The sequence below is a fragment of the Vipera berus genome (assembly GCF_964194415.1).
Source record: "Vipera berus genome assembly, chromosome: 2".
In the NCBI taxonomy this organism is placed as follows: Eukaryota; Metazoa; Chordata; class Lepidosauria; order Squamata; family Viperidae; genus Vipera; species Vipera berus.
The window spans coordinates 265,733,428-265,752,212 of record NC_138203.1 but is presented as its reverse complement, the minus strand read 5'-3'; the positions used below and the strand labels follow the sequence as shown (position 1 = coordinate 265,752,212).

Genomic DNA, 18,785 nt, shown 5'->3' with positions numbered 1-18,785 from the left:
CCACATACCTGTATTCTTCAAACCTACCACACACAGAGACAAAGGCTTGTCCATCCTAAAGAATGGACACCAAAGCATAAGAAGAGTAATTTATTGTATGCAATCCAGTGCAGTGAAGAGTGTTCAGAGCTCTACAAACAAGCAACCTTTACACAAGAGGATGGCCCAACAGGAGAAGCAATACCACAGGGCCAGAATCAGCAGTATATCTTCATCAAAAAGAAAAAAAGACACTGTTTTGAGGACAATTGTTGACATTTTGGACAAGGAAGATGAAAGAGGAGTGAATGAATCCATTTATGCCAAAGTGGAAAATTCTTTCCTCAGCAGCGGTATAAGACACAACCTGTTCCCCCATTTTTTATGTTGTTCTCATTAATCCCCAAGATTAAAACCACTACCAGGTTCACTAGGAAGGCCACATTTAATAACCCATCTAGGGTAAAGGATTTAGGAATATTGACATCCTAATGACTCTCTCCCCATCCAGATTAGGTGAGGAACGAAACCTCCTAGATGACATATATGGGGTCCCCATAACCAACTTGCTCAGATTGAATGAGTTACTTGGATAAGCAGTAAAACATTTTGAACCAGCAAGGAAAGGTCCAGTTGCCATAACTCAACTTCTAGACAACTTTACCTGGATGATTGAGAATCTTCATCAACCTATTCAAGTAGCTCTTGCCTCAAGCATAATTTGATATAATTTTATTACTACCTATGAGAAAGGCATTGCAGTTTAGATCCATTGGCTAGAAGTGGACAAAATATAAGGTATAGTTTGTTGAATTAAATTGCAGTTGTAACTAAGTTTGCTATATTGGCAAATACATGGGGATGACTTAAAATATTTTTGGACTGATAGGTAAAATTATATTTGGCAGCATTGTAAATAATTTCTAGATTGCATCTATATTGACTTAATTTGACATTTTGTAAGTTGCTGTTCCTTTATTAAGAGTTAACAGATTTGTACATTCAATTCAGAAAAAGTTGTGTCCTTGCATTAAAATCTATTTAAATGAACATTCTTGTACATTTATTGATTAATAATATTAAGTATGTCTTAAATGATTTGGAACTAAGATTAGAATTCAGTAGATCAAGAATCAAGGGCAGGTGTTCTTAATTAGGATTCTGCAGATGTCTTTGTGGTCTATGGAGATTTCAGATCACATGAAATTTGCTGGTCCCTGTATTAAATACTTCCATTATAGTATGGTTGCATAAGGAAGGTTTTAAGCAGTGCTTTTTTTGTAAAAGAAAAAGGTGCTGGAACTCACACATGTCATACAACCCGCCTTGCCTACCCTACAAGGTTCCATCCAAAAAAGGTGCCGGAACTCCGTTCTGAGCGTTCTATGAGAAAAAAAGCCCTGGTTTTAAGTCACAATTGACTTCCTGGGTTCACATATATCTCTAGAAATTACAATATAACAGTACAATATGGTTTAGGTGTTATGGGAACAATATCAGGCACTGCCCTTGAATTGATACATCTGATAGTAGATTCATAAGTTCCACCCAGCTTTCTATTTCAGGATTTTGCTCTGAAAAGAACATCCAAAATATATGCATTTTCTTGTTGGCTCTGCAGAAAAGACATCAAGGAAACGAGATCATTCCTTTATGAATAAAAGTTGAGCTAAGTTCAATACTACATATCTAGCTTAATTACATTTATGTTCCATCACAGTAATGCTGTTCTTTCATTTGCTTCATGGTTTATAAAATAACAGAGAATTGTGTTTGTATTTTAACCTATAACCCTAAGTTTACAAATATTAGGACACAAATCACAAATTAGACCATATTTTTGCTTAGCAGTATAGGGATTGTACAAAAGGGTATTCTTGTTGGCCTAATTACTGCCATTTTGCTTCTGTAAACTGTGCTTGCATTAGGGACACCATTTTGTGAAGGCAGGAAGAATACATACACAGACCCAGAGATAAGGAAGAATGGGAAAGGAATGAAATGTGATTGGCTGATATTATGCGTACTGACGTGTGTCCTTATGATTGGTTATTGCCTGCCTATATAAAGAAATGCCTAACTGACCAGTGTGTGGCACTTCTGAATGCAGCTGCCAGTGTTTCAGAGTTTTCCACCCAGCAACTTCACTTGGCCAAATAAAGTTCTGTTTCTCTTGGAGGCATCTGCATGAGTCTCCTGATTTGCCCTCTTGGAACCTCAAGTTTTTCGGGTAGCTGTTGACCCTTACAGCAGGATATGTGAAACAGACCATAAATGTCAAGGGTAGTAAATCTCGATTTTGGGTTGCTAGAAGTTTAGAATGTACAAGTTTAGTGATACAACATAACCATAAGTAGCCAGCACTCTAATGCTGCACAATGCACTTTGAAAGAAAAATATTCAGGTCCAGTCCAAGCTGGGAATAAATAAAATGGAGGCTGCTTAGGAAAGAAGGTTCAGTTTATTGAAGAACAGCAGCAACATCATGCAATTCTTAGAAAGCTGACAAAATGAAGCTGGAAATGGTGGGTTTTTATACCTTCTTGGGCTTTTGTGTTTGGCATTGTACCTGTTCCTGTGGCTTTGTATTTGAGGTTCTTTCTGTTCCTGTACAATGAACTTTGACCTGAGCTTTTGGTATTCAATAATAATAATAATAATAATAATAATAATAATAATAATAATAATAATAATAATAATAATAATAATAATAATAATAATAAATAATAGTAATAAGTTGGAAGGGACCTTGGAGGTCATCTAGTCCAACCCCCTGCTCAAGCAGGAAACCCTATACCAGGGGTCAGCAACCTGAAACAGTGAAAGAGCTACTCGGAACTGGTTCCCTCACAAAAGGAAAAACTGGGAGCCGCAAAAAATGTGTGCACATGTGCGTACATGCGCACATGTGCAGAACAGGGTTTGACTGAAGAGTGGAGCCAAGGCGAGATATGCACTTACCCTGCATATTTGAATTGATTGGTTGAACTTTTTTAGTCCCACTTTTTTTTTGACTGCACATGGCAGAGGACTGGGAGCCGCAGGAGATGGCTGAAAGAGCCGCATGTGGCTCCAGAGCCGCGGTTTGCAGACCTTTGCCCTATACCATTTCAGACAAATGGCTCTCCAGTCTCTTCTTAAAAACTTCCAGTGTTGGAGCATTCACCACTTCTGGAGGCAGGTTGTTCCACTGGTTAATTGTTCTAACTGTCAGGTGTTCTAATGGTGGTGGGTTAATTCTATTATGTCCTTGGGAGTCTGTTTTTCTAACATCAGCTCAAACTTTCCTGGCCCCTTTCTGAACAGAATTATTAAATTTGCATTTCTACAGAGCTGGCCTGCTGAGTTTCTGCTTGGGGAAGACCTCCAGGCTGTTTCTGCCTAAGATTTTCTATTATTCCATTGGGAAATATAGTATTCTCATGTAAGGTTTTACACTTAGCCTCACAATTGCCCCAGCATTACTCAGGAATTTAAAAAAGCCAAAAGAAACTCCCTAGCCGAGGTTTCAGCAAGCAAACAACTTTTATTTTGATCCAAATAGAGTTGGGTGGCCAGATCTCTCTTCGTGGCTGGTAGAGATATGAAGGCAACAACCAGGAAAGATGTCTTCCACCTTTTATACCCTTTCAGAACAAAGACATCTGGTCTTGGTACTAGGAACCAAAAGGTACAGAAAAATAATTCCTAGATCAGACATGTCAAACACAAGGCCCAGGGGCCAGATCCGGCCCACGAAGTGGTTTCACGTGGCCCGCGAAGCCATCCTGGAAAGAGTGAGGGAACGGCCCCCACTGCCTTGGCCCTGGCCCAGAGACCCTCCTTCTGCCAGAGACCCTCAGATCTGTCCCACTCCTGCCCAGGCCCCCATAGGCACCCTTGATGCCAACGATGTAGAGCTGGCCACGCCCACCCAGTAGGCCATACGCACTCTAGCCATGCCCACCCAGTAGGCCACGCCCACCCTGGCCATACCCACCCGGCCCCCTGAGGACAACCGCAATGCTGATGCGGCCCTCAATGAAATTGAGTTTGACACCCCTGTCCTAGATGATGACTCATACACAACAACCCACGTTCTCTTCATATATAAGCAATCACCTGTACCTAAACCACGAAACATTTGCTTTTATATAACTAATTTCCCAATATAAAGCACCTACAAAACTGCTTGCACATAAAGATGATTACAAAGTATCGCTACTAATATCAATATTACTAACATCAACCTTAAGCATAATAAAATCCCTTCACTGCCTTTTTTTTAAATATCCCCCAAAATACTTCCTTCTCTGGGGGCAGGCGTGGGGGTGTGTGCTGACTTCCTACAACACTAAAGTAAACTATGACAGGGCAAGCCACTGGGTTACAAAGTGAGAACAACCACCACTCCCTACTAGCAGCAATGACGTTACCCAAGTTTGGATAATGAAACGTTTGCAAGCCGAGAAAACACCAAGAATCCCTCATTTCAACTCTGAGCTCAATATTGCCCTACTAAAAGTCTTGCTGCCGTAATTAAATTCAACATCAACTTAGTGTCCACAACAGTAGTGTCAGTAGTAATGCCCAGTAAAAACAATTGCGGACAAAACTTTAACCTTTTCTTAAATATCTTCTGCATATTCCACCAAATTTTAATCCAAAATGCTTTAACCTTTTTACAGGTCCACCATATATGAAAATACATTGCATCTTCACCACCACACCTCCAACATTTAGACTGGCAGTTCGGATACATACTTGCTAGTTTTTTAGGATCTAAATGCCACCTATAAAACATTTTATAAAAGTTCTCTTTTATAAGAACTGCCGACTATAGAAGAATGGACTTTAAGTTTCCAACCTGGTGGAAATGGCAAAGATTTCAGCGTATTTGAAAGACCATTCGCAACAGAGATATATTGTGGAGTGGAAAAAATGGATTGACTACATCCAGAATAAATATGGGACTAAAAAGTTTCATTTAGCATTTGAATAAGTGCTGATGTGATATTTATATTGTTTGTAGTTATTTTATAAGAGTTAAAGTGCGATAGATTTAATAGTCTATTGTTTGCATACGGTAGATTATGATTGTTTCTTTTTATACCTTGTATTTAGCTCTGGGAAGTCGGGGAGGGAGGAGGGGGAGGGAGGGAGGTGTTGGGAAGGGTTGGGAAGAGGGGAGGGGGTTGGGAGGGGTTTTGTTTTGTTGTGGTAAAAATAAAATGTACTGTAAAACTCTTTAATAAAAAACAACTCTGAGCTCCAAATGTTCCCCTTTATTGAAACTAATTCGTTTGCGATTCAAATAAGCGGACAATCGCCTCGTTAGTTTGGGGGGGGGTGGAAACGCAATTTCCGGTAGCTCCAGCCGGCGCGACTTGAAAGTAACAGGAAATGAAATTCCAGCAAGAGGGAACTTCCTGTCCTCTTGCTCTCCCTTTCCGGCGCGCGAAGCGTTACCGCCCTAACGTCTCCCGTCGTCGACCTCGACGTCGCGTCAGCCGCGCCTCTTCCGCGAGGCAGAGCGGCCAATCGGGGGCTCCCGCCGGAAGGGCCTCGCGCCGTCTTCGCCAGCGGAGCGCATCGTGCGCTGGTCGGCCGGCACCATGAGCGGAGGCCTGGGCGGGATGACGGCGGAGCAGCTCTTGCAGCAGAGGCTCCTGCGGAGCCGCCTGCGAGGCGCGCAGCACCCGGGTTTGTCGGTCGGCGGCCCGCTCCCCCCGCCGCTGCTGCAGCCCGGCCCGCCTTGTCTGCTCTCTCCTCCTTCGCCGCCCGACTCGCCCCCGCCCGGCACGACGCCCGCCGAGATCCCCGCCGGCCCGCGCTACCCCAGCGAGACCTGGTGCTCCTTGTGCCGCGTCTACTGCCCGGATCCGGTGTGCCTGCCTTGCGGGCACAACTTCTGCACCGGCTGCATCGGGCAGCGCCTGGGCGAGCCGAAGATCAACATCTCCTGCCTGGAGTGCGGCGCCAGCGCCCGCAAGAGGAACCTCCGGCCCATCAAGCCGCCGCCGCTGCTGGCCAACCTGGTGGTGGAGAGGCCCAAGCGGCAGAGGCTCGACTCTTTGCCCGGAGCCGCGGCGGCGGCGGCGGCCGTAGCCACGGTAGTCGCCCCGCCGAGCGCAGGAGTAGCACCCGCAGCGCCGTCGCCGGTGGTGACTCCCCCGACCATCGTACCGCCGGCGCCCGTCGTTGCAACGCCCGCCACCCCGCCACCTCGGGCCCCAACGCCGCCGACCCCCCCGCTGCTCCCTGCTCCCTCGCCGACCCCGACGTCCCCGGCCGCCCCGTCCACGCCGCCCCCGGCCCCTCTCCCCGTTGCCTCTCCAACAGGGAAAAGGGCGCCCGTCGCCCTCGGAGGGGCGGGAGATGGGAGCGGAGAGAGGCTGTGCGAGATCCACCAGGACGTGCTGCAGTTCTTCTGCGAGGAAGACCAAACGCCGATCTGCGCGCGCTGCGACCGATCCCAGGAGCACCGCGCTCACACCATCTTCCACGTCGAGAGGGCAGCCCGGGATTACAGGGTAAGGGCGAGCCAGGGGGCCCTCCGTCTAAACCACCCTCTCTTCGTTTTTTAAAAAAAATAATTTGTTCTTTTTGGGTGCTGTGAAAAATTACATATCGAGCATGCCAAATAGAAGCAGCAGTGTCTGTTGGAATGGTGGTTTCCAGTTTACAATATGTTTTCCCAAAAGAAGATGAGGATGATTTAAAATAGAGCCACCATTCGAGTGGACTCGGCAGCTTACAAACCTAATGATAAATTAAAAACGGTTAAAAATAAAATGAAACGAGACAACCTAGACCAGACATGTCAAACACAAAGGCCTGGGGGCCAGATCCAGCCCGCGAAGTGGTTTCATGTGGCCCGCGAAGCCATCCTGGAAAGAGTGAGGGAACGGCCCCCACTGCCTCGGCCCTGGCCCAGAGACCCTCCTCCTGCCAGAGACCCTCAGATCTGTCCCACTCCTGCCCAGGCCCCCATAGGCACCCTTGATGCGAACGATATAGAGCTGGCCATGCCCACCCAGTAGGCCATATGAACTTTAGCCACGCCCACCCATTAGGCCATGCCCACCCAGGCCACACCCACCCAGCCCCTTGAGGGCAACCGCAATGCTGATGCGGCCCTCAATGAAATTGAGTTTGACACCCCTGACCTAGACTAAAAACAACTATGAAAACAGCATTACCCCTATATATCAACCCCAAGCCTAGGACCAAAGCCAGGTTTTAAGGGCTTTTTAGAATCCCAGGCTGTTCCATTTGTATCTTTAGGAGAAGCTATCTAAAATAGTTATTGACCATGATAGTAAATTCACCTTTCCTAGGTGCCATAAAATGACAACATTTAATAGAAGGTACCAGGTAATGCACAACTCAAAGTTACCAGCCAGCCAGAAACAATAGGAGAAGAATGATCCCTCAGGAAACTTGGTCCTATGCCACACAAGTGAGAACCAGCACCTTGAATAGTGTTCAAAAGCCAACTGCCAGGTAATGCAGCTCACTAGCAGTACTGACAAGAACGCCCCATTACTGTTCAGACCACTGTGTTTTGAACCAGCTGAAGTTTCTGGATGCTCTTTAAGGGCATTCACATCTAAAGCACATTGCAGTAATCCAAATATGAAGTGACCAGGGTTTGAATGAATTGTAAATTGATAATATGGTCATTTAAGTGTTAACTTGACTGAGCTATCTGCTGTGTTGACAACAGGGTTATTAGTAAGGGTACCCAGCAATCTCAGAAGTGCCAAACACATGTTTGTGAAATGATCTGGGAGACATGACACTATAAGTAGTCCTCAAATTATAACCACAATTGAGCCCAAAGTTTCTGTTGCTAAGTAAGACGGTAGTTAAGTGAGTTTTGCCCCATTTTATAACCTTTCTTAGCACAGTTGTTAAATGAATCACTGCAGTTGTTAATTTAGTATGGTTGTTAAACGAATCTGGCTTTCCCATTGACTTTGTTTGTCAAAAGGTTGCAAAAGGTGACTGGGACACTGCAACCATCCTAAATATGAGCTTGTTGCCAACATCTGAATGTTGATCACATGACCATGGAGGTGCTGCAACAGTAAGTCTGGAAAATGGTCATGAGTCACATTTTTCAGTGCCATTATAACTTTAAACAGTCACTGAATGAATGGTTGTAAGTTGATGACTACTTGTATTGCTATTTATCTTTTTTTTGACCTGCTTGTTTATTATGTTCATCAAAGGATCTACCTTTTGGGCCAAGTAAACATTTCAGATTATTATTATTTTTTATGATTATGATTATGATTATGATTATGATTATGATTATGATTATTATTATTATTATTATTATTATTATTATTTATCCTATGTTTCTTTGACAAGACCAGGTTCAGAAGAGAAATTCTTGCTTTATTTTATTTATTTATGCTTGCTGCACTATGTGTTCTTACAGGTTAGCATCTGATTGACTATCTGATCATGAAAAGGCTAAGTAGCATTAGAGCCTAGTACCTAGCTGAAAGACTGTCAGAGGAACCCAGAACTGTACACTAGGTTTTGAAAGGTTAAAAAAAACCCCTCAAAAAACTATTTTTGCTTCACAAATCCATTCAAGCATTTGAAAATTCAACTGTCACCAACATTAGGCTCTAAAACAGGGGTGTCAAACTCGCCACATGACATGTCGCGGCATATCGTGACTTTTTCCCCATTGCTGGAGCTGGGCTGGGCACAGTTTCGGCATGACCCATCTGGCCCGCGGGCCGGCAGTTTGACACCCCCCTGCTCTAAAAGATTATTTGCACTAGGGCCTTCTCTATTTTTAGCTGTAATGAAATAAAATCAGCAGCTGAATGAAGCATTGTGATCTCTGGTGTCCAATATCAAGATTTTGTTTATTGTATGATGCGGTGGCTCAGTGGGTTAGGACACTGAGCTTGTCGATCAGAAGGTCGGCAGTTTGGCGGGTCGAATCCCGAGTGCCGCGTAACAGTGAGCGCCTGTTACTCGTCCCAGCTTCTGCCAACCTAGCAGTTCGAAAGCACGTAAAAATGCAAGTAGAAAAATAGGGACCACTACGGTGGGAAGGTAACAGCGTTCCGTGCGCCTTTGGCGTCTAGTCATGCCGGCCACGACCACGGAGACGTCCTTGGACAAGCGCTGGCTTTTCGGCTTTGAAACGGAGATGAGCACCAGCCCCTAGAGTTGGAAATGACTAGCACGCATGTGCGGGGGAACCTTTACCTTTACCTAAAGAAACTCTGGGCATGGAAGCCCTGATGCTGGCAAAGAATAACAAGAGTTACTTGATCATTCATATATAGCTATGCTTGGGAAAAAGGAAATTAACTAATTTGCTCAACTGCAGTTAAGTTTAACACTTAAGCTATGATGCGGTGGCTCAGTGGGTTAGGACACTGAGCTTGTCGATCAGAAGGTCGGCAGTTTGGCGGGTTGAATCCCGAGTGCCCCGTAACAGAGTGAGCGCCTGTTACTCATCCCAGCTTCTGCCAACCTAGCAGTTCGAAAGCACGTAAAAATGCAAGTAGAAAAATAGGGACCACTACGGTGGGAAGGTAACAGCGTTCCGTGCGCCTTTGGCGTCTAGTCATGCCGGCCACATGACCACGGAGACGTCCTTGGACAAGCGCTGGCTCTTCGGTTTGAAACGGAGATGAGCACCGGCCCCTAGAGTTGGAAATGACTAGCACGCATGTGCGGGGGAACCTTTACCTTTACCTTTATGACTTTGGTAATCTGTGGGACTGTGGGGTTAGGTACAGATAGAATCAGTGCCCAAGACTCTTGAATTTTGTTTAAGAAGCAGGACTTAGCTTTATGGCTGTCACCAGTTATGAAGCCTAAAAAAAAACCCCAAGAACATTCAAACTGGATTGCCAGTAGCATTGGGAAGACATCATAATTCTACTTTGTATACATATCTCTTTTGAACAGGCATTATGACACTGTTTGTCGTGAATCAGAAATATTGGCCCAACAACATTCTAACCTATATTGCAATTATCCACTATAGTATTCCTCAACCTTTTTATTCTGAAGGACCCTTGAAATAACGTTTAGGTCTCAGGTTTCCCTGAATACAAATTATTATATACATGTTACCCAGAGTCACTCAATGAGGGAGATGGGCAGTTTTTAAATTTGACATATAAATACAATAAATATCTACAGCTAGCATTGTGTGGCTTGCAAAAGTCAGTTGCAACCTCTTGTTGAACCCCTAGCAACTTCTCAGGGAGCCCAGTTGAGAAAGGTTAATCTAGTTTGTATGCAGTGCAGTTTGGTTCATTTACGGGTTAGTTTGTTGTGTGAACTAGCCAAGCAAGGTAATGTACTTAGCCAAAGATTAGCATATTAGGTGAACGCAGGCTGCCTTTGCTGTAATTTCCAAGATCCTACTGCCTCTAATTTTCTCCCCCCTATCTCAAGCCATTTTTATTTATTCAGGAGCGGGTTCAGGCACAATTAGAATCCCTGAAGCAGGAAAAGAATGATCTGTGGAGTCAGAAGCTGATAGGCGAAAAGAAAATCCAAGAATACACGGTAGGTGCCATTACACATCACAAGCAGAGAAGCAGGGCTTGATTTTTCTGAATTCCTCTCCCCCTCACTTCTCAAAAAATTCTCCTTGTCTGTTTTGACTCTCCCTTTTTTCAAAGTGTTCTATGGCCATTTCTTCTGTGTCTGCACTGTCTCTTATGCAACACCTACAAGAAGTCCTCAGTTGGGACCAGAATTTCCTTGCTAAGCAAGCTGTTGTTAAGTGAGTTGTGCCCGATTTTTATGACCTGGTTGTTGAATGAATCACTGCAGTTGTTAAGTGAAGCACATGGTCATTAAGTGAATCCCTCTAATCCCCCGTTAATCTTCCTTGTTGGAAGCTGGCTAGGAAAGCTGCAAATGGTGATCCCACGATTCCCAGAATGCTGCCTAACACACATCAGTTTTGCATTCTGCCCCTGTAATGATCTTCCGGTTATGTTCCTCCTTGGGATGGGTTCACTCCTTTCTCATCCTACCCCTTTACAGGAAAAGGTTCAAACTGAAAGGAAGGACATTGTCACTGAATTTGAACAGCTACATCAGTTCCTGAAAAAGCAAGAGGAACGCCTGCTGAGCCAGCTGGAAGAGCTAGATAAAGACATAGAGAAGCAGAAAGACGGCATGATGACCCAAATCTCAGAGGAACTTTCTCGTCTTGGTGATGTCATCACTGAGATGGAGGTGAAGTGCAGGCAGCCGGCGAGTGAGTTTTTGCAGGTGAGACTTTGCGATCTCAAAGGTCTCTTCTTTCTGGCTTGGAGGTGAGCTTAGCAATGAGTCAGAGGCCCTGGCATTGGGCTCCCCAAGGTTTTGGATGTGAGGTTTGTGAATTCCTGGCCCTTTAGATACAGTTGGTCAAACATGAACTTGGATGTGATCCCTGTTGGAACCAGCACAAGGATTCAACTGTTTATTCCTCATGGGGGAAAAAAAATCTACATATTGGCGACAGTGGGGGACAGGCCATAGACAGGTAATGGGGGCTTCTCTGGAAAGTGTACCCCCTTCCTTTCCTACTCTGCACAGGTGCTGGCATTGGCCTTTCTGGTTGATGTGGCTGTGATGAAGCCAGATGAATTCAGTGCTGTGGGTGGGAGTATTTTCCACCCTTGCAGAGTGTTGACCTTTCATGGGAAGACGAAGGGGGACCTTGCTAGTCTGGTCTGTGCTCTCGTGGAATGGTGCCCTTGGACTTTTACAAGGAAGAGTTGGAGCTCTGGAGCTCCTCCCATTGCAGAATGCTATGACATCATAGCATTCTGCTGTTGGCAGATGTACTTCCAGGTCCCTCAGCCTGACCTGAAGGCTGTTGAGAAGCTGGCCTGGATGACCCCATTCCTTCAGGTTCATGTCGGGACCCATCGGGTATGGCTGCCATGCAGACCTCTAGTACGTACTGTCCTGTTAATATGGGTTCTCTCAAGGGTGTTTGGGTTCTCGGGCTGCAGCCACTGCAGTGACGGGATGGGATTCGATGTTGCTCCTAACCATTTGGCCGATGGATGAGTGCATGCCTTCAAAGAGACAAGGGGCGGGGGGAAGTAACTTTGGGTGTAGAGAGAACAAGTGGGGTTTCTTGTGTGGAGAAGAACAAGAGGGTGTTGTGCCGTATGTGTGCCTGCAAAAAAGCCTGCATTTTCTGGGATCTCCTTAGGGTCTTCCTGTGGTCCACTCCGTGGCGAACATCATATGTAGCTATTCCAAGGATGTGAGGCTGGTTTATTTTAAAAATCGAGCAGCACCTCCTGCGCACTTGATCTCTTGGCACAGAATCCTTTTTTTTCGTTTTGTTTTGTTTTTTAATTATTTTTGCAACCAGCTTTCTGATCACAAGCAACAAGGACAAGATTTTTAGGTAACCTGTGACGTGCAGAGAATCTCTCTGAGGCACAACGGGTGATGGTGAAGAGGCACCGTGATCCTGGGATGGGGCATTGCGGGGCGGGGGCCCTTTGGGGTCCTTCCTTCTGGGCCTGGCCTTGTCAAAGCAAGGCACAGTTGCCTCGGTTGGGCTGAAACAAGCCGTGCCCTCCTCTTCCATTAGGTGTGCCTACCAGACAGCCCACTTAGAGGTCATGTGGGTGGTAAAGCAAGGTGTAGCTGGTGGGCAGGCCTCGGAGGGGGCGCAAAGCCAGCCTGCTCACTGGCAGAAAGGGCGGGCGGACAGTTCGGGGAGGAGAAGGCTGCTGAAAGAATTAGGGCAGCCCTTCTCCTCAGAGAACCAGTTACAGCACCAGGGAGAGCAACGTGGCCCGAAGGCTCCCGTGTGTAACCGGAGCATCCCCCACCTCTTGTCTTGAAGCAAACATCCGATGTTCCACCTCAGGGATCACAGGTAAGAGCCTGAGGGTGACTGGGGGGGCAGGCTACTTCCCCCTGCCTTGTAAGCACCAGAGGCTAGAACAAAGCTTCCACCTGTCATGGCTTGGACAGCGCTCACGGAGTCCTCTGCAGCCCGAGACAAGGGTGCTGAGGCATGCTCCCCATTAGCCAGCGATAGACTGCAGGGGTAGAGCATTGCGATGCTTAGTGCCTTTTTTTTCTCTTTTTTCTCTTTTTGTCTTCTAGGACATTAAAAAAAACATGGCCAGGTACGTACGATTCTCCTCCTTTCCTTTTTCCACGGGGTTTTCCATTCTAAAGCGCCATCCTTGGGTTTGTAGACAAAGGAAGGACACGCTCGGGGCTCTTATATTCTCTGCCAAAATTGGGGCGATCGAGGTGCTTTCAGAGCGGGGGTGGGGTGGTCACATTAGTGGGACTAGCTGTAATCTTGCAGGGAAAGCGGGTACAAGTGCTTAGCTGCCATAAGAAGAGAAAAATGGTAACTGACAAAGCCAGAAGAATTATTTTTAGAATAGTGGAGCTGCCACGCTAAATGCTAATTTACGGAGCGTAATGTATTATTAATTCTCCAGGGTGCATATTGTCAAAACAGATGTTGGAGTTTTGCAGAAAATGCCCAGTAGTTTCTATTACTGGTGTCATTTGCCAACACTCAAAAATCTGCCATCCGAAGCAATTATGTCAGCTTGCATGCTTGAAGTAGGAGTTAGCATTTCTGGAGCAAGAAAGGCCAAATATATAAAACGTGAGATGCTAGAATCGGGTACGCATTAATGCTTCATTCCTTGGATTAGGATATTAGGCTAGTATGTTCTTCTCAGTGTAGTTCTTAAGAAATACACAAAGAAAAAATGCAGAACGTGACAAATTGAACTTTTTCATAAGTTGTATAAATGTGCTCTTTTAAAAAATTCAGATGCACCGCAGAACAGTTCCCGTCAGCTGAGGAGGCGACATTCAAGCTGGGAGAGCGACTGGAGCTGTTGTCACGAAAAGGGGTGGTTCTGAAGAAAACTATGAATAGATTTCAAGGTATGCAAAAGTGATTAAATGATCAGTAGTCTCTAATTAGAAGGGACGTGGTGGCTGAGTGGGTTAGGACGCTGAGCTTGTCGATCAGATGGTCGGCAGTTTGGCGGGTCGAATCCTGAATGCCACGTTAACAGAGTGAGCGCCTGTTACTCGTCCCAGCTTCTGCCAACCTAGCAGTTCGAAAGCACGTAAAAATGCAAGTAGAAAAATAGGGACCACTACGGTGGGAAGGTAACAGCGTTCCGTGCGCCTTTGGTGTCTAGTCATGCTGGCCACATGAACACGGAGATATCCTCGGACAAGCGCTGGCTCTTCGGCTTTGAAACAGAGATGAGCACCGGCCCCTAGAGTCGGAAACGACTAGCATGCATGTGCGGGGGAACCTTTACCTTTTAATCTCTAATTGCTAACCCAGGATACTTTGGGTCTGGCTAATTTTTAAAGACTATACTCACCCTAAGACATTTTGTGTGCTATTTATTTATAAATAGGCTGGTCTTTAAAAATCTTGACTTAATGTGTTGAGTGGCAGCTTAGATGGGAGGAGACCCTGTTTTACTTCTAAAATTATGTGATAAGCAATGAGGGCAAGGGAAAATAGGATAATATATAAGTAGGCTAATATATACATACAATATATTAAAATGACATGGCCAATGGAAGCATTGAGTTGAAGGATTAAGTCAGAATATGTTGCAGGCAGAAGCTGCTGTAGGAAAAGAATAACATCAAATGGTTCTCTGCGCTGAAAGTGCTGAGAAAATAAATATGGAGGGAATATAAAATTCAGTTATTAGAAGCCATTCAATGGACAGCTGGAGTGAGGGAATCAAGTTATCAGATCTACTCTGCTAAAAGCAAGCTGTGTCAAGTATACTTTCTTTGGAAGATAAAATAATGCCGTACTAAACAGATTGACCATACATTGATGGAGGCAAACCAAATATTTATTTAGTGTATGGCATATAGTGTCAGGCAAATCTACACACGCTAGGTACACAATGCAGTCCTGACAGCCTAGATTGCTAGTTCATTCTGTTTGGTGCTTGCACATCTATTCTTGGTGCATTATGGGTGAGGGAGAGGGAAACTTGGCTTTATACTAATTAACTAGTTGCACTCGGGTTGCTGGCTCTCATGGGCTCCGCCAGGAAGCCTGGTCCCATGTCAGTGTCAGATCTGCCGTCGTACCTCCTCAGCCTTGCTTCACTTTGATGGCATCCTGCCATAAAAAGGGGGAATGGTGAATGGGGATATGTAGGGAAGGGGGAATGACAGGATCCAGAATGTGACAGCAGGTGAAAGATCCAAGGACACAGGCATGAGAACGGAATGCAAACGCCTGTCAAAAAGGTGCCAAACACCTACTTTTGAATATCGTTGGACATTTTACAAAATGACCAAGGGGGCCTGGGAGAAGGGAAAATCACTGGGTTTATGCGGTAATATTCAGATCTGGCTTTACTTACGCTGTGCTACGAATGGAGTCAAGGCTGTTTCTTTCTAAATGCCCAAACTGGGACAGGGCTGGCAGCTGGCTTCCACTTTCAGGATACATGAACGCAGTTAGGTTTTTCCCAGTGAGGTGGCTAGGTTTTTCCCATTGAAGTCCTATTTATCTACTTGCAGTATTGCATGCTTTCGACCTGCTAGGTGGGCAGGAACTAGGGATTGAGTGAGGGGAGCTCAGTCTGTCTCACAGAGGTGGGCTTGAACCGTTAAGAGAAAGGGGGGGGGACCATTTCTATCTGGCAGTTCCAGCACCATTAAGCCACTACACCACCATGTCCCTCTGGTTTTACTGGTTAATCAGTAAACTCATTTTTCTCTACATTTGAGGAGCTAAATTTCAATAAATACCTGCTTTCTCTAGATAATGTGACATATGCCATCGAGAGAACAGAAACTGTGAGATCACTGAATGATAAAGGTGAGTTTTGGGGAAACATCTGTTGGATTTGTAAGTGTTTTCTGTGTTTTTACTTTGTTTCCACTGAAAGCTGCTTCAGCTACTGAGGATATATTGCTAACGCAGAGTGGGAGCATGGCTTGCTTTTATTCCAGTACTGTGTATAACCTAATGCAAACTCTTAGCAAGTTATTCATTTTGCATTCACAATTATTTTGTAGAGTATTTTGCCAAAAAGGGCTAATGATTGCAACTTTATTAAGGAAAGAAAATCAAAACTGTAAATCCAAGGATTAGAAACAGTCCGAAGCTGGAGATTATAAAAAAAACAAACTCTGAATTCTTTTAAAGTATTGTGTAGAACTTTTTTTTTTACTTTTTAGTCATCAGCAGATTGGCCCCTTGATTCCCCCCCTCTTTCTCTTAACTGTGTGAATGAGACAATTAAAAAAAAACTGCAAGATTGCATATCTGAGACATAAGGCAGATATGTGAATGAAAAGTACTTTTTGGAGATTTTATTTCCTTGATCTGTGAGGTAGCTGTTCTTTAATTGTATGGCTCTTGGGCATAACAAACCCTTTGAACTGGACTTGAAGGTCCTTGTCCTTTGCTTTAACCCAGGGGTCTTCAAACTTGGCCCTTTTATGACTTGTGGACTTCAACTCCCAGAATTCCTCAGCCAGCATGCCTGGCTGAGGAATTCTGGGAGTTGAAGTCCACAAGTCATAAAAGGGCCAAGTTTGAAGACCCCTGCTTTAACCTATTGATCCATCTAATTGCATCTGATGGCTCTCTTACGATCTTGGCAGAGAGCTCTCACAACCCTCAAACCATCTTAACTCGAGATGCAAGGGTTCTGTGGCTCAGTAGATAATAGTTTTACTTGTTTTTATTTATTTATTCATATTTTTGAACCACCTGGGGGGATTTATGCAGGTAACCTGCTGATTACATGCTGATGTGATTTCTGGGGAATCCCAGTCTAAGGTAGAGTTGCAGTCTACGTGAATTTTGGGGAAGTTGCCAGGAATAGCTACAAATGATAACAAGAGAGATGTAGTGATAACTGAGCCAGAAGCAAGCATCAGTACTGGAAGGAAAGCAAGGCGCTGACAAAGGTTGCTTCTTTCTGCTCACAGGAATTTCAACTTTTGACCCGGATTTCTCAAGTGCTCTTCTGCCCCTGGACCAAAGAAATGCAGGAGACGGAGAATCTCAGCACAGGCTACCTGCCTTACATTATGTCCCTGACACTCCCCAAAGATTGGATTCCAGGGCTCTGGTTCTGGGCTGTGATGGGTTCACCTCTGGGAGATACTTTTGGGAATTGGAAGTGGGCGATGGGGAATTCTGGGCAGTGGGAGTCACCCGAGATCCTTCCAAGAAGAAGGGGATGATGGACTTCAGCCCAGAGGAAGGGATCTGGGCTGTGGGGCTGTGGAAGGGCCAACATTGGGCCCTCACGTCCCCTGTTACGGCCTTGTCCCTGAGCAAACACCCCCAAAGAATCCGAGTGTCCTTGGACTACGTGGGGGAATGTGTGACTTTTACTGATGCAGACACCGAGGACCCCATCTTCACGTTCCCGCCAGCTTCTTTTAATGGGACACGTGCCCATCCTTTGCTGTGGGTAGTAGGTTTTCCAGCCCAGACTGTGTTTCTGAGGCGTATGGGTGTAAAATACCCAGTTGGAGTCCACGAAATGGATATAATGAGTCCATAATGGTTAGTATCCATATATCCGGAGAAAAATTACAGATCTCTAAACCTGCCAGATCAGAGCAGGGCGTTGAGCCATTTTGATTTAATGAAATTGGAAAGATTGTTTGTTTTATCTCTGCCTTGTGTACTGCAGAATGCGATACGGAAGCAGAACGGCTCTCCTTGCGCACCAAGGCCTTAAGACTGTTGCCCTGGGGAATGATGGAAGAATTGAAAAAAAGTAGACTGGCTTGGCCTTTCTGGCATAATATCCCTTTTAGGACATCCTCTTTTACCAAGGGATCAAGATGATCCCTTTCTAGCACTAGGCTCGAACTTTTTCATTTTGAAAAATAAAAATTAGCTATTAAATTTTGCATTTTTTTTTAGCTCCTCTTCAGTCAGTTCACATTTTGCATTTTCATGATTTTACTTTAAAAATGAGTGCATGTGTTTCGGCTGCAATATCTAGCAGCATGTTTTCCTTTGAAAGAAAAGGCTTTAACTCTTGTCCTTTGTGATGAAAAATGTTTTTGAGTGCCCTACATAAATTTGGCCATCCCTGGGTCAGAGATCCTAAATTAAAGCACTGAGTCTTGGCATCTATGGCAGTTTTGACTGGACCGTCCTTCCTCTACACTATAGGTCCTTGTCTTCTCCATTGCTGCCATTCTCTGAAACTTGATAATAATCTTCCCTGTCTTCAGTCTGATCCTGGAGATGCGATGGACAGATGTTTGTGTCCTAATGATAATCTGGATGCTCTGATTTTAAAGATGAAATGTAATGTCTGAAAGATATGTAAAAGGAACCCTGGGGTTAGGGTTGATGCCTACCGAATATACAAATCATAATAAAGACTGTTAGTATGTTCTTTGGTATATTTCATATTCTGTTTTTTGTAGCCTCTCCTTTTCTGTATCCACATTTTTTGTAAAATTTTGCCATGTCTGCTCGTTGAGCGCAGCATGTTTCTGTAAGAAGGAGCAAGTACCCAAAATAAAGCTGTGGGTTTTAAAAATCATAATTTTGAGAAAATAAAGGCCCAATTTTAATAACACTCTCTTTCAATCCTATGCTTAGCTTAGTTCCGCCTAACACCAGGCAATGATTTGGGTTGACTGCAGTGGCTTCTGCTTCAGTGAAATGGAACTTTAAAAGTTGAAAAGACCCTGGTGCATATCAACTATATTTCCTCACTTTTGAGAGTGGATTACAACTCCCAGCTGACCTAGTCGATCTCAGAAAAAGCCAAGCATGATTTGGGGTGGAAGAA

At 44.8% G+C, this 18,785-nt stretch overlaps 1 protein-coding gene across 4 annotated transcripts; it reads left to right on the top strand.

Moving 5' to 3' along the window:
* Window positions 1-5,424: 5,424 nt before the first annotated feature.
* LOC308663563 (E3 ubiquitin-protein ligase TRIM15-like) lies at window positions 5,425-18,382 on the top strand. Of its 4 annotated transcripts, none has more exons than XM_081320087.1 (9): window positions 5,425-6,491; window positions 10,405-10,518; window positions 11,005-11,235; window positions 11,791-11,907; window positions 12,821-12,853; window positions 13,087-13,109; window positions 13,781-13,896; window positions 15,770-15,826; window positions 16,948-18,382. In XM_081320087.1, exons 1-9 carry the CDS (start codon window positions 5,574-5,576, stop codon window positions 17,529-17,531), a joined length of 2,193 nt encoding a protein of 730 aa, XP_081176213.1. In that variant the 5' UTR covers window positions 5,425-5,573; the 3' UTR covers window positions 17,532-18,382. The 4 variants fall into 4 exon arrangements, with proteins under 4 accessions (XP_081176213.1, XP_081176214.1, XP_081176215.1 ...); XM_081320088.1 differs by having other exon boundaries at window positions 5,426-6,491; window positions 10,423-10,518; XM_081320089.1 differs by lacking the exon at window positions 11,791-11,907 and having other exon boundaries at window positions 5,426-6,491.
* Window positions 18,383-18,785: the final 403 nt, after the last annotated feature.

What these genes read in the sequence shown, in the direction of transcription:
- LOC308663563 (XM_081320087.1), top strand. Translation starts at nt 5,574, where the DNA reads ATGAGCGGAGGCCTGGGCGGGATGACGGCGGAGCAGCTCTTGCAGCAG. An exon ending in AACTATGAATAGATTTCAAG is followed by an intron (nt 13,897 to 15,769) that starts GTATGCAAAAGT and finishes TGCTTTCTCTAG; the next exon opens with ATAATGTGACATATGCCATC. An exon ending in GAGATCACTGAATGATAAAG is followed by an intron (nt 15,827 to 16,947) that starts GTGAGTTTTGGG and finishes TTCTGCTCACAG; the next exon opens with GAATTTCAACTTTTGACCCG.